The sequence below is a fragment of the Dendrobium catenatum genome, unplaced genomic scaffold, assembly GCF_001605985.2.
Source record: "Dendrobium catenatum unplaced genomic scaffold, ASM160598v2 fragScaff_scaffold_156, whole genome shotgun sequence".
Taxonomy (NCBI): domain Eukaryota; kingdom Viridiplantae; phylum Streptophyta; class Magnoliopsida; order Asparagales; family Orchidaceae; genus Dendrobium; species Dendrobium catenatum.
Window position 1 is genome coordinate 8,278,267 of NW_021318618.1, and position 22,941 is coordinate 8,301,207.

Consider the following 22,941-nt stretch of genomic DNA (forward strand, 5'->3'; position numbering starts at 1 on the left):
CATATCTAACACCCTAAGTATTAATATTACATATCTACCATCCATAGAACAAATATGAGTGCATGTAATGAAATATTAAAATTTATGGGATGATATGATTGATAGAAATGAAATAAAGAAGTGTATATTTGATATTAAAATTGTATATGAGTGGTAGTCATGTAATATTAATATTTTAGGTGGTAGATATATAAATAGTATAAAATAAAATAGTATGTATGTAAATCCCCTTTTTATAAACATCAATTTAAATAATCAGTTAATACTTTCTTTTGAATTTAGAGTTATATATATATAAATAGAGAGATAAATTTGACTGTTTATGTTTGGCATTTATTTCTTAGAGAGATGAGAGATACATTGGAAAGTTCCTTTTTAGACAAAAATCACATACTGTAGGAGTTCATGGGTCGAGCATTGCCAACGATGAATCTGATATGCATCCAAATTCTTTCTTCTTTTGGTTTTATTTTTTTTTTTTTTTGGTTCAACCTCAGCCAAATAAACCAAGTTGTCCAGGAGTATGGAACTATACTATTCCAGCGCTGTAATAGCCTACTGGATAGAGCAAATTGTTTCTCAAATATGCTTTAAAGTTTATTACTCATTATTATAAAAAAAGGTACTTATGGCCAATTAATATCATGTGTATTGATAGTTCATATTACATACTGCATGCAAACACAGGCAACAGCCAAAAAGAAAAATAAAAATAAAAAATCAAAGAATGGTGCTGCAGTTGGCATGGCTGCTCCCTTCACTCAAAGATTGCAGCCGCAAAACTTATTATAATGTAAATGCAATGCAATACTGGACAATAAAATCTTCGTCTCATTCTTGATTGCCTCACCTCTGCTTTTTGCCACCAGCGAGGATACGAGAGATCTGAAGCCCACGGCTGAAAGCCTGGTTGAAGAGCAATCTCGTCTGGAACTCGGAAACAAATGGGAACCATGCCAGGACTGCAACAGGTGTAAATATCACAAGCCCCATCATATACTCATACCCACGACCAAGAGCCTTCACCGAACCCCAAAGTCCAAATGCCTTCACCGCTGGCTTCAATGCTTGTGATATCTGATCCAACAACACTAAGCTTTGTAAAATTCTAATATATCTTTCCAAAAAAGGCTTAAAAATATCTCACCTGGAGGATGGCCCAGCCTGTTGGCATGAATGCAAGGAAGCTGACCACAATGTCTGTGACTGTCAGATTGAGGAGGGTGAAGAGGATGCAGACAGTTCCAATGCAACCGAGGAAGAGAAATAGTTTCAGGAGTCTGAACATCAGTTGGAAGTCGGCACTAAACTTCTTCCGGCCCATGGAGACCACCTGTAGCAATCAGCACGGATTTAACAGCTGTATGTATAGAAGCCATGGAGAAGAATCTTAAGCAACAAATTTACCTTCAAGATGAGCATCACAGCAACAATCACCAACCACGAAAGGGCGTAAACCTGTAATGAAGGAGAAAATATAAGGCTTGGATTGTGGAAAAAATAATAACATGATGATAGCAGGAGAGGTTCCAGAAAGAATTGGTGATTTGAAAGGTTTGGGGTGGTTTAAGGACGTACAATGAGGCTTTTGCTGCTGTTGGAGACATGAAGATGATACACAATGCCATACTGGAAGACAAAGAATCGGAGTGAAAGGAAGATCTCCCAGAGGCGCCCAAGTATTCCGGTTGAACTCAAGTGTTCCTGCTCTTCTTCCCACCATGATTCCCAGCTCTTGTTGGCAGGGACGCCAATCCCTCCACGGCTATTTATCCACTTGCTCCAATCATCCCAGTCATCAACTATTTTTTGCCACTCAAAGCCGGAAGGGTTGAAAAGAAATGGCGCAAAAAGCCAGGTGGCAACAAGGAACCACATGGATATAGTGAGAAGTATAAAGGCTATTGAATCAGTAGTTGCAGATCCATAGATCTGATAAACAATTAGCAGCAGCATAAGTTCCAGACCCTTTGTAAAATGACTTCTTGAGTACATCCTGTAGTTCTCTGCAAACTTTACATGTCGCACGACGAATCCTCGTCCAGTAGCTCTATATTTTGCTCCGCCATGGAGGATTGTCCGCCCAAAGTAATGAGATTTTGTTCCAAGCGAGAATGTAAAGAACACTGAGCACAGTTGAAGTTGCATGATGATTATGTCGCCCAATGCAGTTCTGAATCCCCTTTCTAGCCCAATCTCCATGACCATGGGTAAGGCCATCAATAAACCAAGCTGGACGGCAGATTGAGATGCCATAGCAACCTTCAGAGGATTATTTCCTCTCATCAATGCCTGCTTCATAATGGCATCCTCAAGCCCACTTAATGATAGGTAAAGTTTGCCATAGAGGAAAAGGTAGACTATGATAACAACCATCTGCATGTTCATGCGGAATAATTTAGAAAATACACAAATATATAAACTAAGGCAGGCAGCCTTTTTGTAATCATAGCAATGAATGGTATGATGAAATCAATAAATGTTCATTTCAAATAATTCCATTGGTATTTTAACCATAAATAAATCTAGTTTTTAGTCATCCTCTTGTGGTTCATGTTCTAGACTTGGCAATGATGATCACATTATATTTTTCTTCTAAAATGATAGAATTTCCTGTTGTTTCCCTAATTTTTTCTAGGCAAAAAGGCAGAAGAGGACTAGAAGTTACCATTGAGCTGACATAGAACCCTATAGTCGTGAAGTAGCAAGAAAGCATGCGGAAGAAGTCAAACCGGTGGCCCAAGCGATAGATATCTCTGCTAAGTATTTGTTCCCCATTGCCACATGCAACCTTTGCTTCAAACAGGGAGATTTGGTTGAGTCCCACGTCACGGCCCTTCCCAACCTGAATATACTCATGATGGGTGATATTTCCTTGCCTTAAAGTCGAGTTGAATCCTGAAAATGAATATGTGCTTTTGCAATTAGTGATTTGCAAAGGATTATTTTAGTTAAACAAATAAGAGTGACAAATATTTACCTGCAAAGATATCCTCACTCAGATTGATTCCACGAGAAGCTTTGCTTATGCCACCTCTAGTGATGTGAAAAATTCTGTCAAATACATCTGGATGTCCATAGTGGAAGCGGACCCTGAGCAGATATGAACAGGATGTTCACATTAATCATGACCTGAGCTACAGTCAATTTATGGCTTACTTTCTAATGTGATTGTTATCCCAATATTTTTTATTACCAAATTGCATATCTATGTTTTGATGATTCACAAAGCCATATTCTTTAATATCTATGCATCCATTTAAATTTGAAGAATTTTCACTGGCAGCAGATCAAAAGTAAATCATTACAAGGAAGAAACTCACTTTAGTGGAGTAGCAAGAACCCTTTGTCCAATTGTTACAAAAGTTGTTTCTTGGTTTGACATGAACCATCCCAAAGATGAAACACTGTAATTAGGTAGAATCACTAATTAAGTCGTTTGCTTAAATCTTTATGCCAGACAATATTAAGGTATTGAAGCTAATATTGCTTTACCTTCCTGTAAAAATGTGCTCACGTACACCAAGAATGGTTGGTGGGCGCAATCCATGGTCTTCATTGAATTCCTCTAAAAGATTCCTCATTTTTAAAGCCTCTTCCAAATAGTTATCCTTAAGCAGTTTGAGATACTAGTTAGAATCTATGTGAGGCCACAACTACAATATAAATGAGCAATTTAAGTAAAAAAAACCTGGTTCATATCAATTGCCTGAAGAGCCTCCCCTCTCGTAAAGACAACTGCATGGTTTTGATTTTCTGGCTTACCTTCACCAATCTTTGCTGCTCCAGGTAATTTGATGCGGTAGATTTCCTATTTTTAAGAAATGTTAGAACAGCTTACCATAGATCTAGTTTTGTGCATTTGTTTTAGTAATTACCTGATCACGATTATCAACTGCCTTTATTAGCACAGAATAGTAGACCTTCTTTACCTTGCCACCTTCTCGTTCTTCAACTTCATCAATATATGCTACACGGAGTGATGGAAAACTGAATTTATAGCATAATTATTAGTTTCCAGATGTTACTAAATGATACAAGGAGCGTAGATTTATAATACGAGCATTAGTTTCTATAAGTTACTAATTTAGAAACAATGGAAAATTATAAGGCATATTTCAATTATAAGGTGATGGAAAATTCTATTTGATATCTGGGAGATGGAATAATGAACCTACTTGACCATCAGGTTCAGGATATCTGTTGCACGGCGATCGCCAGATTGTTTCTGATTGCCATAAATTTGACAAGTTGCAACAAATGTGAATTTCATATCTGCTATTGCCTCTAGTTGTGCAGAAAGAGATCTCTGGCTCCTCTTTCCTTCTTCCTCTGGCTCAGTCACTGCTTTGTATCCTTCCAAAATTTCTGTTTGATATAGAAAGATCAGTGTCCCTGAAAAGAACATTTCTCATCCACAAGAAACATGTCAGCTATTTTTCTTACCACTTTCAGAAGCCATGTCTAGAAAAGCTTGAAGCTTAAGTGCTCTTTGGTAATACATCATTCCTCTAACTGTAACAGCATAAACACTATGATCAGAACCTAAGTAATATGATTTTCTGAAGTATTTAGATAACCAACTAAGCACCTGTTCTGCAAAGTGTTTGGCCTCTCAGAGATGCCCAATGACGAAGTTGCAAGATATTTTCTTCATTAGCCCAAACATCACTCTCCTTTTTACAGTCTATTCGCTCCATGAAATTGTTCCATTCATCTATAGAAATAGATGGATTGGTCACATCAACGAAGTTAGCAGTGAGGAATGAAACCTAAAAAAATTTTAATATTAATAACCAGTAGATTACAATTAAACTCAACAATTTTACCTGGAAAGATCTTTTGTAGGTAAAATATGATGGATACACCATCTTCATTCTCCAGATCAAGGTCACTCTTAGAATATACAGTCTCCTCACTGTAGTATGGTGTCATGACACTGCCAACACCATGTCATATAGTTATTGACCACAAGAAAAGAATGGTATTTGAAATCTTGATGTTTAACAAATTTTTTTGACAGCATAATACTAAAACAGGCATCATTCATGTAAGTAATGAATCTTGCATCATTAACGTGATACTTTCTAATAAAGTCGAACCATTATAAAAAAAGATGTTCAAACAAATAGAACCAGTGCTGTTAAGTAGAGATGGTGCACAAAACCCAAATTCTTCTATTTCAACTAAGCAGTAGAAAATAATGGGATGTTTTTAAAATGAATAATAGCTCTTAAGAAAGAAATTTGTGTAGGAACTAACTTCCCACCACCACTCCTCTCCCTATATCCATTTAGGCATTGTTTCATTAAATAGGCATGCAAATGCAGTAATGAAAAATACATGAACGAATAGAACTATGTATGTTGTATATCCGTTTATGCACATGCGAACACCACAAAATATGCTGTAGGGAATTGAAGTTTCTTTATAATCATCGGATGTCATGGTTTCCGCAACAATGAGCTTACAGCTAACAGACAAAAAACCCAAGTACAAAAGGTGCCTACAGAAATTTTTGTTTTACTCTGCAAAGTGAATTTAATTCCTACAAGAACTATTATGATATGCATCATATGCTCCATAATGCAATTGGTAACCTGCAGGGAACATCGAAACAAACCTAAATGACAGCATTTTGCGTACTCGAGGTGCCCGTGGCATATCCATAAATAAAGAGTTGGTGAAAAATGCTATTCTTCTACGAGCTTCAAGATTTGTAGGCACATCTATGGCAGATTCTTTCACTGTCAAGAGGAGATATAGGCGCTTGATCTACAAAGACATGAATACAAGTAATCAGTTGCTTCACTTCTGAAAATTGAAATTGTTTCCGAATGATACCAACCTGTTCTTCCCATTGCGCTGTAGTCATTGGAGGGAGCAATATAGCAGACTTCGAACCTGTACCAGCAAAAAGTTGCCGTCGAGGGACTGACTCCTTGTTGCCATGGCCAAGCTCGACCAATTCGCTGATCACAGCATATGAGAATAGTCAAGAGAATAATACGCTACATGTAACAAAAAAATTTGAGTCTTAAAGATTCAAGAATTCAATAAGTTATCTTTCACAAACCGAATTTCATTGACCATCATATCACGCGTAACAACTTCTAGCATGTCTTGCAACAACAGCACCACACTATCACGCTTAGATGCATCACCTTCTTTCTATAATATAGAAAGCACAAATGGTCAAATATTTCATACCATCATGATGGGAAATAGGGGTGGAACTAACCTCTCTTTTGAGGTGGACAAAATAAAATTGTGTAATTTATAATTTTATATATGAAATAGAAAAATAAATTTTTTTCTTAGAATTTAAAGGCAATTGCATTTATTGAAGGCAGACAAAATAGTTAAAATGTTTATTCTACTAAGAAAAAAAAAACCGGGATGGACAATTGCCCACCCTAAACTCTCCCTGTTCCATCCCTGGGAATCTACATGCAAGCATGAGTACTTCAAAACAATCAACAAGCATATGAGAACTTGGAATGTGCTTAAATAATCTTCCAATATCTTCTGAGATATTATTGTTGCCTCTAAACAGAAATTATAAACATTAACTCACCAAGATGCCAACAAGCTCAACAATCTTCTTACATAGTGTTGGTAGGGCACTCATCCGAAAATTGGCTAGAAATGATCCTTTTGCAATGCTAGCTTCAATCTCCTTGATTATAATGCCAATTATCCTGCCAAAACAATTTGTTAAAAACACACGTTGAGAATAATCAACAAAGTTAGTTAATGCTAACCTCTACCGAATCATATAGTATAGAAATAACACATAAAGATGGAGCAAAAAACAAACCAGATAAGTAGGATAAGATTCATTGCTATTGAAAAATAACATTTACAATAAAGATAAGGTAGATTTGGATGATTTTTAAGCAGGACAAGGACAAATATATCATGTTACCAAGAACTGATGACTATATTCTGTATCCTTGTAACATGGTGATAAATCCATGTTCAGTAGAATAATTGGAAAGTGAACCACTTGACTTTATGTTAGATATTTAGAATTGTGGTAATTATGTATTTTGCAAAAGAATAATCGTTAAATCTACAATAAAAAAATTGAAGAATTTTGAAGTACCGATTTTCATGGATCTACTGGGCAGAACAGCAACCTCAAAGAAGGGAAAATTCACAAAAGAAGTGGAGATGAAGTACTGGCAGTAACAAGCTAACCATATTGCAGCATAACCATATAAAGATATGCATGTGCATCTGAGAGAGTTATAATGAAATATCAACAATTTGTTGCAGTAAGCGTCTTAATAAACGCCACCTAAACTATTGGGTGCACAAAGAAGAAAAGAAATGGCGATTGAAATTTCTAGTTCATGAGGAGTTGATGTGAGCTTATAGAAGAGCACAGGTCCTTGGATGAAATACTTAAACTTTGAGTTAAAGTACCCAAAAAAAAAAGGTGAAATAATCATTTTCTTCAGATCCCTAGAGTAATCTTCACAAATGCAAATGATTTCCAGAGTTCGAGATCATTTACAAAAAAGTTTTACACCATACCTTTTCTCATTTTCACCAATTATCAAAAGGTTGAGCACAAGCTTGAAAGATTCATAACATTCAAGCACAGCACATTTCATGTACTCATCAGCACATATTCGTTTCCATAGATCAGAATCCTTTGACCTAAATTCGGCTGCCATATCTAATGCAATTGGAATCTGCATAAATTAAAAAAGGATTAACAACTCCAATATATTTAACATTTTTCAGAAAAATCCTACAAACGATTATTGACAAAAACCTTGCTAGCAAGCAAGAATGGCGGCCACTGTATCATCTTGAGGCTGGGATCTGATGAATATGGAACTAGCAAAAGGTCCATCTCCCTGAATCATTACAATAAGCGATATGTTAAGCACGTGGAGCTTAAATTTCTTCTAGATAAAATCTTCTTAAGAAATGATTAAATCATTTTATGATATATAGATATATTTGAAGATCTTGTATTAATTAAAATATTTTGAAGAGATCTTATATAAACTTTGAGAAATCTTATGAAAATAAAGTGAGTTGGGAAAGGGGTTGTCGCTTAGAAAACAAAAGAAGATTTTTTTTTGTGCTTGCAGGAGGGAAGACTTCCGCTTCAGGATGAAGGTGTTGTTGGTTTCGGTTCCATCAAGAGATGAAATGTTCAGCTATAGTTGGGGATATTTGGACTCTTATAGTAGAGAAAGGAAGAGAGTAGCAACAACAAAAACACTTTTTTCTCCACGACCAGCCATCATCTTCATGGCAGGTTATTGCGTTGTTTCTCGATGAATGATATGGGCGAAGTGTTATCTCTGTTATTATCTTCAGCTTTATATGAAGCATTATCTGAATTATTCAATTTCTGTGCAATCGTGAGCAGAAATGAATTTCACTAACTAATGTAAACTTATATGACGTGTGTTTTTGTGATCTTTGTTGTGTTTGTTCTCCCATATTCATTTGATGTTTGCTTAAATACTTTTTACTATCTTAGCAATTGATATTAAAGTTTTGTTCTAGAAAGCTTACAGATTTTTGCATAGAAGATAATAAGATCAACATCAACAAGTTTGTGGCAAGTACTTCAAGTTCTGTAAGGTGTACATAAAGGACTAACTAAACTAGAGAAAGTTTCATCGAATACTGAAGGGAGGGAGTAAAGCCACAATTTGTCAATTAGGAAGAGTGGAATTTAATAGATAAACAAGCTTTGTGAATATTGTATTTTAGCAAAAGGGGATATATATCACACAATTTTAATGTATTTACATGTCTAACACCTAAATTTTGATATTTAATTATTTTGACCCATAAAATCTTAAAATCTCAAACCACGAGAAAATAGAGTGAAAAGAGAAAAATAGGATGAAAGCGGATAAACAAGAAGAATAAATTGAAAAGTCTTTCAGGTGCTAGGATAGTAGGATGGAAGTCTATTGCATCTTCAAGATATAGATGCTGCTGATTTCAATTTCATCAAGACAAGCTTTTAACCATAGTAGAAGAAGCTCATATTTGGACTCTTATAGCCAAAAAAGGGGGAAAAAAAAAAGAAAGCAACAACAAAATATCTTCCTCTCTAACTCCATCACTAAATGTTTGCAACAACTAACTGCGTTCTCTCTCAATTGCTAACATAGACAAAGTAATATCTTTGTTTTTACCTCCAACATATTATTAAGTGTAATATCTCAAGTATCCCTTTTGAAATTTAGTGGATTATTCAATATTTGAATGGTCATAAACATAAATATATTTCACTGAACACCACAAACTTCTGTCATGTGTTTTTATGATCTTTGTTGTGTTAGTTCTATCATATTCGTTTGATTTTTACTCAAATTTTTATTACTATCCTAACAAGGTTATTGCATGATAATTAACAACAGAGAAAGCGAAAAGTAATTTAATATCCTATTAAATGTTTTCCAATAGTTTTATCAGAAGCCTTTCCTGTCACTTATAAGATCTTCTTCTCGAAAACTACATATGATTTCATTCCACAACTGAGCAAACTTTGCGGCTTCAGTTCTCTTGCTTGGTGAAGCCTAGAAAAAAAAGGGGAAAATAGATAATCAACCATTCGATGTATTCTAACTCCATAAGAAGGAATTCATCAAGTATTAATGGTACCTCCGCAAAGCGTTTTGACAGAGAAAACCCCCTTTTTTGTCTCTTGTCAGATGGCACCAAGCAAGAATTGAAAGCTCCAGGTAAGGAATGGAAGCGTGATCTCAGCATGCCTAGTGTCCGTATCTGTCAGAGAAAAAAAAAACTTGTCACACGACCAGTAACACTTTAAGAAGAATCTATATAATATTGAAATTCTGTGAGCACTAATACCAAAAAAATTTTGATATTGTATAAAGAAGCAAAAACAGGATAATAGTAAAATGTGCAGAAAACTGTTTCTCTGCGTTGAAAGTTTCATCAAGGTGAAGGGACCCCAGCAGGATAGTAACTTCAAAAGCAAACAGGCAGATCTCTATAGCATAAAATCCCTGAATTTTTTTTCTGTGCTTCTTTTCGTCATGAATAGATAAATTTCCTCACAATTCTTTAGACTAACTCATGGCTTGGTGAGCCTCCTCTCCCCAAATGAAAAAATTCGTATACCTATTATGTCCAGCTTCAAGAGGACTTTACCTGCTTGCATTCATTACCCCATCCCGTTTAGCATTCAGAAGGATTTATCAAGATGAGAACTCAATGAGATTAGTCAAGACAAAAAACATGAAAATTATGTTAAGAATGTTTAGCTTTTCAAGGAAAAACAACAAAATTTTAAACTTTTCATATCAATCATTTCACCTATTTGAAATCATGTTTTATGTCAAATGTATGAAGGGTTTTTAAAAACACCAAATAGTTGGAATAAGGTGAGCTGATGATTTACAAAAGTGTAGCCAACAAAATTTTCAGTATGCAGATGTATTACCTCGCCAAGTCGACCAAATGCTCCAGAAACACCTCCATAAAAAGTTGAGAAAATTGAATACCAAATCTGGGTATCCATAAAATAAACCTGCAATAAAGTTGCTCAGTGTTAAAAGGAACCATTACTGAAAACAAAAAGCACTAATTACTGTAAAATTAATAAAGCTTACCAAAATTACAGGGATCCAGAGTGATACTACAGCACCGATATTGTTTTTAACTGTATAGATAGTAGAATCAGTAATATGGAAACTACATACCACAAGTTCTAATACCAGAGGAATTAAATGAAATAAGTACCATTTGGAAAGAACTCATGCCAAGCATAACGAATATTGTGAACTTTCATTATATCTTTCGTTGGCTTGATTAGAGGTTTAATCTGCAAGAAAAATAGAAATTTAAAAAAAGAATTAAAGAGGAATAACAATTTTGATTCATTTACTTGATGTCTAACAAGGAAAAAGCATGCCTGAACAAAGTAACTAAATGCAAATTTGGAAGCCAACAGCAACAGCCAGAATAGAGTATACCTGAAATGAGAAGACATTACGAAAATACCAATATGACAGAAGATGATAGAATAGCTAATTGTATTTTCCTGATTAAAACCTTACTTGAAAAGAGTAAACTGGCTTTCATGCATACCCCGTCCAACATATATTCTAGGCTGCAAATGGTGAGTAAATAATTAATAGTAAAAAATAAACCATTACCAAAGAGGAGAAAAAGATAAAATGAAGCATGCTTGGCCTTATTCATCGATTATAGGCATAAACCATGGAAGAATTGTGCACCAAATATTCAATAAATTACAGATCCAGTAAGATGAGATGAGTATAGAAGCAGCACCTGAGACCACCATAAAAGAAACCTGACGACATGCCAATCAGAGTTTTCGATCCACCGACGGAGCATTGGAAATATAAAAAGCACTGCAGCTAATAGATTTGGAAGCATGTACAATGCAACCGCCATCAAGTATACCGGTGGCAACCCCTTAACTTGACCGAGCCACTTATGTAGGTCAACCGGTAAAGTGATTGGTGATCCGGAACGCATGTATAGAAGTGGAAGAATAACAGCCCATGCAAGACTGACAATTGTTTTTAGAACATTTCTCATCACAGCAGTAAACTTCCATCTATGATACCCAGGAAAATTGAGAAAAAGGTCCAACACGCCTGAAATTAGATGAAGAAAAGTAAACTTCTGATAGTGAACATAAAAGAAAATCAGTAAGTGGAAAGTCAGGTTGATGATGTATTGAGAAGAGTTGTAAACATTGAATGTAACTAGTCACTGTGATCTAGAGGTTGCTCATCTATGACCACGCCAAGACGTCCTTTTTTAATGCTTTGAACATTTTTTTCCGCCAAAGAAGCATTCATTTATGTGGAAGAGAATAATAAAAGGTTGGACCTCTTAATGTTTAAAACAACCAAATACGCTAAAACCGACATAAGTATATGATTATGGGTGAAGGTGAAGGATGAGGAAAGAATCATATGTCAGTAATTCAATCTAAGGGAACACACATAGAATGCTCAGGTCCTTTCATATGCTAAAGACAGGAGAAACAAATATGCAAATGGGATAGCTAAGGAGCCTGAAAATTTTATCAGCATTTATAAATATACCTTCAATAAAATGTTAAAATATTTCGGTCATAAATCTAATTCAAAGTTTGATTGACTGCAATCAGCATCTTGTATTTTGTTTTTGTAAAAGCATTCCCGCAAACATAATCACAAGGATATTTTATCGAATTTATTTCCCTTAAATGATAATGAGATACAACAAAGGGTTAAAGGAGAGAGACTTTGCTGTATGATATGATTGGGCTTTTTTCAGCCTGAGCAGAATTTCCTCTTAGTTGACTACTCGTGATTAACTTCCATCTATTAGGAAAGAGTACATCTAACTTCATTCTACAGAGATGAATGAGTCAACCAAGGATCAAGTATCATGAACTACAAAAATAATTATCAAAGAGATTAAGCGTCACGAAAAAGAGAGCAACAAAATTCACATGTTTATGCTGTGCATTCTTGAAAGAAGAAGGAGAACCAAATCAAACAATGAAGAAGTCCCAATCGTGATGTACAATAAAAGGACACTCGTCAATCCTTCTCAAAACCTGTATGCACTCTTTTTCAACAAAGGAAAAAAAAAGCACAAAGTTCTCAAGGCAAATAAGAGAAAATAACTTATGAGAGAGAACAAAAAAAAAGATTACTAAACAAATATTGGAAAATCCACATCAGAAATTCTTCAAAATGGTACCATCAGTTCATCAAGATAATACTCCGAACTTCTAAAAATGAACTTCTTGTAATTGTCTTCTTTCTTCTTCTCATTCTCTCTCTTATTCTCTCTCTCTCTCGTCATTTTTTTTTTCAATTCGTACAAAGAAAACTCAATATTACCTCATGCTTTCACGCCAATCAAGCTTTTATACAATAACCCAACGTAAAACCACCTAACTTACACAAAATCACCTAATCCATTATCAAACTTTCACACAAAAAGCTCTATGCCTACCTAACCATCTAATCAATGCTTGCATATAGATTCAATTCCCAACATATTTTTGAACTTTAATATAAGAAATTTGAAACATATCTCACCATGTGATTAATGCATGAAAATAATATCGAGTAAATACCTAAAAAATCTTTCCCCTAACTACATATTACGAAAAAAAACTGACTCCTCATCTCCAAACCAATCACTCTAAGCTCACAAAGCCACAAGTAGCTCAACACAATGCAATTTTTACTTGAGTGTCAATTGAATTAAGTACCTACAAAAGATTAATGCAACACAAATGTTCCAAGCAGTACCATTGAACTTGATCGCCGACATACTATATTTTTTTACCCTTGAAGTAGTTGCATCATCGCCTTAAACGTTGCAATGGTACATCTAAGCATTGAGACAAATTGTGCAACACAAAAATCATCTTTTTGATCACCTTTAAAATCTTAGCCTCAACATGTGCCTTAATTTGTTATGGAAAGTTTCATATAGACTATAAACTAACTCTACTTTACTTCTCCAAATAATGATGTTTCAACGAAGTTGTGGAATCCAATACATTAGCACTCAATGTTGTACTCTACACACATAGAGTTCATCAACTCTTTTTGACTTTAAGCAATCAAAGCACCCTCACAAACAATAAGACCATTAACATCATAAAAAAACATATACCATAAAACATAGAAAGCACTTAAGAATAATAGATATTTCTTAGATTTGGTACATACCTGACACCATCAAGTGAAATAGTTAAAGTATCGTATGGCCTCAACTTTATAGTTTTGAACCCCAATCTTGCATAAATTTTATTTCTCATATAAATGTAGCCTCTAAAACATTGCATATGTAGAAAATATCCCCAAAATAGAATAAGTGTGACTTGACAAGACGAGTCCAAATTTAAATAGTCTTTACACTAGTCTTCATCAATCTCTATATGATTATCACCACTATTAGAACCAAACCAATTTGCAACTAAAATTACTTTTTTCTAACTTCCCCTCCTTGCGGTTAATATTTGTGTGCTTCTCTTTCATCTTCCAAATATAAAAAATTTCTCTTTATGTAACTTTTACTCATATTAAAGCAAGTAATATTCTTGAACTTGCTTCAAGTTGCTCCTACCAAAACGAGGAAGGGACCTATGCTCATAAATCTCCTTCTATCATGTAATAAACTTTCAACATTTCCTTCGAGCTCAACAATCTCCTCTTTTAAAAATAATAAGTACTTCACATCATCAAAGTTTTTAATATTATGTCCACGTAGCAAAGTGTCCCTAAAGTACTTGTAAAAAGGTCATAAAAAGTACAACAATGACAAAACTTGATTTTATTCATCAATATTCCTCGAATCTTTAACAATGAATTAAATTCAATTCATAGGTGATTTATTAGGCGTATTGTCATATATGGAAAGCATGTAAAGTTTGTTTATGTTAGATTTTATTGGAGAGGCTTCTGGTCACATAAAAAGACTTTAATGTAAGTCATAATTCATTTACAAATGTTTTCTATAAAACCTTTATCAAGACCTCACCTTCCAAACACACTTGAATCATTGAGAGATTCTTCTCATTCATCTTCTTCACTCATGATTTCGGTATTGGTTAGCATTATGACTGCCTTCACAAATATCTCCTAGACTAAAGCACTATTCATCTAGTTTCATCGAAGTTCAAAACTCTTTGAGTGGTCAAACTTCTAAACTTAAGCTTTACAGTCATTATATTCATAATAAACCTCCGCTCTGAAACAAATATTAAGGAAAGAGTACACCTAACTTTATAATATAAAAGCATAAACACATAAGCAAGTATGAAGTAATTTCAAAAGAGAGCAAGCATCACAAAAAAGAATATACTGAAAGTTATATGATTTAGCGTAAGTAAGCTGAAATCTACTAAAGCAAAGAGAGAATTCAATCCACTAATGAAGGAGCAACAATCATAATGTACAATCAAAGGATACTCACCAATCATTCTCAAAATATAAGTACACTCGCTGAATTAATAAAAAGAGAAGCCTCAAGTCTCTAAAGAAAAATAAGAGAAAATAACTTTAAAAAGAATTAATAAAAAAAAGATTGAATAAATACTAAAAATGAATACCAATCATATGTTACTTATAGATATCATTGATTCGTTCATTGAGAAGATACTTTGAGCTCCTGGAGAAAAGCTTCATATGTTTTCCTTCTCTCTTTGTTTCTCCTCTATCCTATTCTCTCTCTTCTATAACTTATCAATTCCTTCCAAACTCCTTCCTAAAAAAACTCAATATTATCTTAGACTTCCATGCTAGTTAAGCTTTCATGCATCAACTTAAATAGATGCCAAACCTATTTAAAACAACCTAAGGCAAAATCACCCAACTCATTTCCAAACTTTCACATAACAAACTTGATACCCACCTCACCATGTCATTAATGCATGAACATTGAATCAATATCTATAATAAATCGCCTAATTCATTATCAAACTTTCACCCAAGAAGCTTTAAACCTATATCATTATGGGATTCATGCATGAGCCCTTTTCATTATTATTAGTAAGCTACACGAGATTGAAGCTTAAAAGCAATAAAAAGGGACATTAAGAGTATGAGCAGATTGTAGGTACATTAGGTAAGAAAGCTAGAATCTCATTACACCCTCATCATTGCTAAGAAGCCTGGGCATATGATTTCTTGACAAACTGTATCCTCTTTAGGATCAACGCAACAACATGCAGCCTATTACTGGAAAAATTAAATAATTTGGCCAACAAATTTTTTATATGGAACATTAGAATGTATAGCCTTGGAACTTGCCTTCAGCATCAAACAATGAGTGCTAGACCAACAATTGTTATCTACTTTTATTAACGCTACAGCTCTTTAAGCTCATTTAACATTTGAATAATTTTGGATGTTAACACCGATAGTTTTTCTGAGTTAAAATATCTGTTCCTTGTCTACCGTAAGGCATGAGAAATTCCAGTTAATCTCGGGACCCGAAAGATGGTGTATAATTCCTTGTTTTCAGGTACACAATATTCATCATTTAGCATCGATTTTACGCATCCACAAGGGAAGCATCCACCAATTACAATAATCTCTGTGATACTGTGGAAAATTATACAGAAAACTATAACACATAAAAACAGAAAAGGTTGAATAGAGTTTATACTCTGAAGAAACCGAAGGAATGCTGCTGCGATAAAAATACTGGACATGTCATAGAGGAAATCCTCGTCTAAAATATCATTCACAGTATATCCACCCCAAGATATGATTATCATTGCCTGAAAAATATCAAAATTTGGTAAATTTACTCTATTAGTAAAAAGTGCTTAAACAGCTTGTTATTTGACTGCTGATCACAGACGAAATTGGATAAGGAAAATGAATGGAAAAATTAAGTTAACAGCTATGCATACCTGCAATGCCAGTGCATAGAAAGTCCACATACGATCAAAACTGCGAAATATATGCCAAAATGTCCTTGTCTCCACAAAATATGATTTCCCAGTGCTTTTGCTGGATGTTTTCTGGGGTGGATGTTCACCCTGCAGATAAATTGTACTATGATGACACTTGTCATGTGACAATGAAGGTTTCGTTTGGGACAACTTTTTTATTTCTTTGTAAAACAGCTTTTAGTGTTGGGGATGGAAGTAAACGCCATAACAAAACAAACAAGAAAAATATAAAACCAGGGGAAAATAAAGGACGCCGGGATTTAACGTAGAAAAACCTAAAATCAGAAGGAAAAAAAAAAACTATGGAGTCACACCACACCAAGAAATCCACTATGAAAATGGGGAGAAATAAGTATAGATCTCTCTTCTCTCTCGCTCTCTCCTTGCTTCTCTTCTATCTTACACCATTCTCACTCTCTAAACATGAGAGAAAACAATAAACATACACCAATGGATGCCACTCTTAAAAAAAAATAAAAAATATAACTATCCAATCCATCTCGAAGCGTTACGGTGTCAATTTGGAGCGTTGCAGCACTAAAACACGCAGTGCTGCGGCACTGCACAGTATTGCGGCACTATGCTCTCTGTCATTTCTCCCAACAAACTGAGCAGTGCAGAGGCGCTCAAGTACACAGCGTCAAGGCATTGTACAGAAAAAATTTAGTTGTGTACACCTGAACTCAAGCAAGGGGAGTGTGATAAATTAAAAAAATTGCTTAATTACATTTTTACCCTTAAATGATTTTAATATAAATATACCTCTCTACTTTACATAATTTATCGAAACCCAATTTCTAAGAATTTATTAGCATAGAGGAAAGAAAAAAAAAAGAAAAGGAGAGAGAAAAGCTTAATTTTAAAGGTCTTAGAGTCGTTTTTACCAATCAGCCCAGTTGGAAAATTTATTCGTCTCGAGATAGGTCACCTTATGCCTATCTCATTTTTTAAAAATATGCAATTTTTATTGAATTTTTCTATGAAATTTTTGTTTTCGTTACCGAAAAATGGGGATAACGTACTTTGTGCTGGTAAAACTTTCACAATGTAAATTTTTATATGTTATAATGATTAAGATTATTAACATTTCAAATATTTTCTATAAATTTTACAACCGGGGTTTTAGAATTTGTGGGTTTTTATTGAATAAAAAATTATATGGATGTTGAAAAATATTGTTGTAGTTCAATTAAAGTCTTAAAATAGTGTTATGCACGATCTATGATAATTTGATTATTTATTGAAAATGTGCATTTTTTGTTTAGTAGGTTTTTTGTTACCTACCATTATAGAAAACTGTGTAATTCTGACACATGTTCAATTATATTTTAATTATTATAATATGATAAAAATATGCATATTTCATTAAATTATATCTGCTGGGAGAAATAACATGCCAGAATCCTTTGAGATTCTATCTGTGTCAGAAAATATTTGATGTCAATAAAGAATGTTATGGCGGCTATGAGCCATATTCTGATGCCTACGAGTATATTCTTGTGCTGTAAGCATAAAAAGGGAGTCATATGGGGCTAGAATCCTTAGAGATTTTGTCTAGATCTGAGAAATGTGATATAAACTGCATTAAAAATTTTAATTTATTTATTTGCTCAATATTGTTATTTAAATAATTAGATAACTGCTATGCTCTTATTATATTTCTTAGTACAATGATTTATTAGACCACATTTAACTGCTTTTAAATATTCAGCAAAATATTTAATAAAAGAATTTGGGAATTTAGATCAGTTTGTGTAGCCTGTTGAACTATTGTAGCTCACTATGGTTTTGGTTCAGATTTTTAGGATCTGGGAAGGGAAATAAAATTGTTGATTAGTAGTATAGGATAAGAACTGAATTTAAAGGCATTTCTCTTTTGATTTTTTATACAGTCATGACTAATTTATTATTCAATTCTGTAACTTTTATTTGTAATAATGTATTGTAGTGTTTAAACATTTTGATGAAATGAAAGAAATCTCATGGATGGGTTTATTTTCAATATTTGAATAATTTAGTAGCTCTGAGTTTGTAGTTTATTTAAAATAAATATTGGAAGAGAATTTGAAAACATTTCAAAATTAGATCTTGAGATTTGTGTGTCACAGCTCAACACGATGGGACCTGTCATAATTGAGTTGAGTTGTGACAAGGAGGATCCCCCGCACCTCCCCGAATGAACAAGACAAATTAAACTGCAGTTTGAGGTAGTTTTACAATCGTATTGGTCGACACAATCAGATTCCAAACAAACTAACATTTAGAACAAAAAATTTAAGTTCAAGAATTTTTTGTACTAAAAAATGTTTTAGAAAATAATAAGAAAGTTGTCCCAAACGAAGGTAAAGTGAAGGATGAAACTTAAACTTTCTAGTATTACCTGCCTAGCCTTTGATTCGCCTACTGATTTGAATAATTCACCATCATCACGCATAGGCCACCCCAGTGAAAAACAATCAGGAGACCTAGATGGATGCATATGTATAACTCCAATAAATGAATTATGATACAAGTAGATTTAGACTTAAGCATGCGTAGCATGAAGAATTTTTACGAACCAGAAATATTCATTGAGATCATCATAGTTACACCAAGCTGAATGTGGGGCTTTTCCATCGTTGCTTTTCTTAGATTCCTGCCAAATCAACCTCATCACTTTACTACTCGAATAAGCAAAATCTTAAGGAATTTAAGACTACCGAGGAAGGACATACCTTCTCAATCACCCGGTATATAGGTGTGATGACTTTTTTCAAGAAAGCTTCATCATCACCTCCATATGAAGGTCTAATGTTTTCTCCGGTTACAACGCTCACATTTCCAGCCAAGAGACCATGTAATTCATAAGCCATCTGAAAGCAGAGAAAATTTATAACATGAAATATAACAAAATGGGTCTGACGTTTGCGTGTGGATTAGGGAAAATATAAACTTTACATTGTGAAAAATGTAGCAAAGGCATTCTGGCATAAAGCGAATATTGGCAGCTTCTCCCCAAATAAGCAGATAAAGGCCCATGTAAAGAACCTTTCGCTGCTGAGCTTCCTGTTTATCTTGGGGAAGCCTGAAATCATGGCACAGTAGCAGCAATAGATAATGTAAGACATTACAATGAAAGTTAAGAACCAACAAGTGAATTAAGGTTTATTGATAATGATACCTTAAGCTGTGTTTGCGTCCCAAAAATTTACACCACTTTTTGTAGTTTTTGAATAGCTTATTCATGACCGCATCAACAGCTCGGTCATCCAACTGTAGCGCAAGTAGTTCAGCAACAACCAAAAATTCCAGCAAAAAATATGGTCAAGGAAAGCAGACAAAATGATACAAGATTCAGCAAACAAGAAAATACAAAAGCGCAGCAAACAACAGTAAACATCACGATTTCAAAGGGCAATAATGGTTGCTTGTTTAGGTGAATATTAATGGAAAAACAAGGAATGATGGAAATTGGCCAGGTTGTAATGAAAAAAGTTATAGAAATACCACAGCATCTACCTTTCATGGTATAGAAATAATTATTTTTTATTACAATATGGTAACTGCTTAGGATGAATGGATGCATGTAATAATACGATTTAGAATTGCTTTTAATATCATATAACTTTTTTTCTGCCGAAGACAACCAAAAAAAAATCCCCACAGAATTTACTGGACGGAGTAGCAGGAAATCATAAACACCTAACAGTTGGGCAGTGCTAGTAACCAATCAATGCAGCTATGGTAAGATTTTTGTTGTTCAAATTTCTCACATCTTAATTAAAAGATAAGTTTGCAATACCAGCTAAAGCATTGGCCAGGCAGTTTAAAATTCTCATATGACATAGGAGGAGAAATCAATTTGCAAACTTCAAGCACATGTTTGGACATCATATGTTTGTGCTGATCCAGATTTTTCTCATTAGTGTGCTTAACAAAGAAGTACATGATAGTACATCCTGTCAAAGATCATTCAAAATGCTATAGTTTGTAATCAAAGTTCTGTTTGGACTGGGCCAATAAGCTTGCAATGCAGCATGTATGATAAATTTTTTTTTTTTTAAGACTGGTTATAGCGAAGGGATTGAGCCTCAACTCCTGTACTATGAACCCTTTTTTTTCGCACATCTTTATATTCATATAATTATGATTTTTGTTTATTTTGTGTGTGGGCCATCACTCTCCTCTTTTACCTTTTCTTTTTTTGATATAGTGAATTCTTCTCTTCTATACATTATTGTTTAGGGAAATTTACATACATACCACTTTAGACCATCCTATTTACATATCTAACACCAAAAAATTTAATATTACATTCATACCACCCTATATTATTTTAATATCAAATATACCACTCATATTTCCTTCCTAACACTCATATATTTCATTTATATCAATAATATTTAATATGAAAATAAACTATGAGTGGTATGTATGTAATATTAAAGTTTTAGGTATTAAATATGTAAATAGAATAGTATAGAGTGGTATGTATGTAAATCTACCTTCTAGAATTTTTTACACGAATCTGAGTGTTTCTTCATTTGTATTTTTGTTATCTTTTTTTTTATTTTATTGTCATTCAAAAAAATACTTAACAATGATATAATGACAAAATACAGTTCAAAAAGTGGACCTCACCTTGGTAAGGGGTTCAGGTTTTGGAGATAGCCTTATATGAACATTGGAAAGAAGCAAAATCAGATGCTCCCGCTGGTTCCGGACATTATCTTTCTGCAAACATAGAAATACATTTAAAGAAGGGTAAGACCAAGTTCATTTATATAGTTAAATGGAAACAAACAGTTCCAACTGAGATATGGATGAAAAACCTGAAATCCGAACATGGTCCTCAACCAATCTAGAAGATCCATATCACCCGATTTCTGCCTTTGGGAATCAAACGAAGATGGCCAGTTCAATCCTCGTGTATTTTTCAAAGCAGCCACGGCGGCCTTAATCTGTTCACGAAATGTAACTACTAACTGTAGAAATGCTCGAATGAAGCCCATAAAAAAATTTTGGCACTGAACTAATTGGAGAGCGTCATAATTTGTTTTATCTATTGCAGTTTGAAAATTGTCATACCTCCTCAAGTTGCATGATCGGTTGAGATGCACCGGCAGCATCCAGAGGGAGGATGTTATATGGCACATATATTTCCTTCTTTTCTTGGACATCTCTGGCTGCAGCGATGATCTGAGTGACGGAACATACAGAGTTGGTTAAATTTTGAGAAAACATCAATGAGTAAGATGCATGATTAATCTTCTTAACCACTGGCATGATAAGCCAGAATGCACACCTCGGGAGCGACTTCTTCGACTTTTTCGGTCTTGTTAACAGCGCAAAGAACTTCAAAGAGCACGCCGGCGGTCTGATAGGCTTTGCCAAGCTGAGCTCTGTCAGGAGTGTGGGGGACGAAAGGAATATTATACCAGTAAAAGGGAGGACGTTAGGGCTTGAATATATTTAGTTTTTTTTTTTTTTTTTTTTTTTTTTTTTTTTTTTTTTTTTTGAGCGAATAAAGCTTACCGATCGGCCTGTTCTCCTCTATCGAGTGCTCTAACGTAGTGCTCATAGTACTGCTGATAGAAGCTCTCGATTTCCCGAGCATCGCTCTTCTTTAGCCTTTTCGAAAGGCTCGGCGCGTTGTCCTAAGAAAGAGAGGTTAATATTTTGGTAGTTATCTAAATGGAACACGTAAAGTTCCCATTAACTTTCCTTTGTAAACCCATAATTGGACCAGAAAACTGATCATAAACATTGGCACCGCAAATGGAGATGCGGAGTAAAATCATTTTCACGGACATTTCTACCTTGAGAGCAGATATTGCCAGCAGTTGGAATAGTGGGAACAATATCTTACAAGGAGTTCAAGCAAAAAAAAAAAAATGATACAGGTAGCAAAAAATAATAATAAACTGCCTAGTGTCCCTTTAAAGAATAAAGAGTAAGGTTTATTTTGTTCCAGCCTTTTTTTTTAAATCAGCCTATCAAAGTTTTTAATTTTTTTTCTAAACTGTACGTTACAGGTTCAAGTGCTTTTGATTCTAGTTATTGATTTATCTTTCTATCCCTGTCACGGGCCTGTGAATAGCTAATATAAAGTCAAGGACTATTTGAATGAAATAATCAAAAAAATTATAATTTAATCTGTTTCATGAAAAGCGTTTTATGTTTCATTAAATCGTTTTCTTAGAAAATATAAAAAAAATTATGATTTTGTTTCGGATGACTTTGTTGTTGCTTCTTAAAGCAACTTTTTAGTATAAAATTTTTAATTTATATACTAAAAATTTATTTTAAGAAACAACAAAAAAATTGTCCCAAATGAAATCTGTCTCATAAAAAACTTTATAAAATGTTGATTGAAATAGTAAAAAGATAATCCACATAAAAAAAAAATTAAATAGCCTTTTGGATTATATTTTTAAATACTCTCATTTGATCATGACAATTAAACAACCAATTATCTCTTTAAACTATTTAATTTACATTGAAAA

General features: G+C 34.0%; 1 protein-coding gene and 1 non-coding gene across 2 annotated transcripts; both read right to left on the minus strand.

The window, feature by feature from the left end:
- Window positions 1–575: 575 nt before the first annotated feature.
- On the minus strand, window positions 576–22,130 carry LOC110098994 (callose synthase 5). Its single transcript, XM_028692422.1, has 40 exons — window positions 21,971–22,130; window positions 21,741–21,837; window positions 21,524–21,634; window positions 21,268–21,396; window positions 21,077–21,169; window positions 19,617–19,708; window positions 19,394–19,520; window positions 19,171–19,308; window positions 19,015–19,091; window positions 18,837–18,921; window positions 16,415–16,543; window positions 16,165–16,279; window positions 11,305–11,636; window positions 11,070–11,122; window positions 10,925–10,985; window positions 10,753–10,834; window positions 10,623–10,672; window positions 10,454–10,540; window positions 9,649–9,771; window positions 9,469–9,563; window positions 7,787–7,871; window positions 7,543–7,703; window positions 6,578–6,701; window positions 6,077–6,171; window positions 5,849–5,972; window positions 5,624–5,775; window positions 4,830–4,939; window positions 4,592–4,717; window positions 4,447–4,515; window positions 4,179–4,368; window positions 3,879–3,990; window positions 3,692–3,811; window positions 3,496–3,611; window positions 3,324–3,407; window positions 2,981–3,093; window positions 2,669–2,898; window positions 1,579–2,376; window positions 1,408–1,458; window positions 1,148–1,333; window positions 576–1,077 (listed from the first exon to the last, which is right to left on the minus strand). Exons 3-40 carry the CDS (start codon window positions 21,536–21,538, stop codon window positions 847–849), a joined length of 5,160 nt encoding a protein of 1,719 aa, XP_028548255.1. The 5' UTR covers window positions 21,539–21,634; window positions 21,741–21,837; window positions 21,971–22,130; the 3' UTR covers window positions 576–846.
- LOC114579025 lies at window positions 4,431–4,518 on the minus strand. The gene has a single exon (XR_003699903.1). It is a non-coding gene; the product is annotated as a small nucleolar RNA J33 (small nucleolar RNA).
- Window positions 22,131–22,941: the final 811 nt, after the last annotated feature.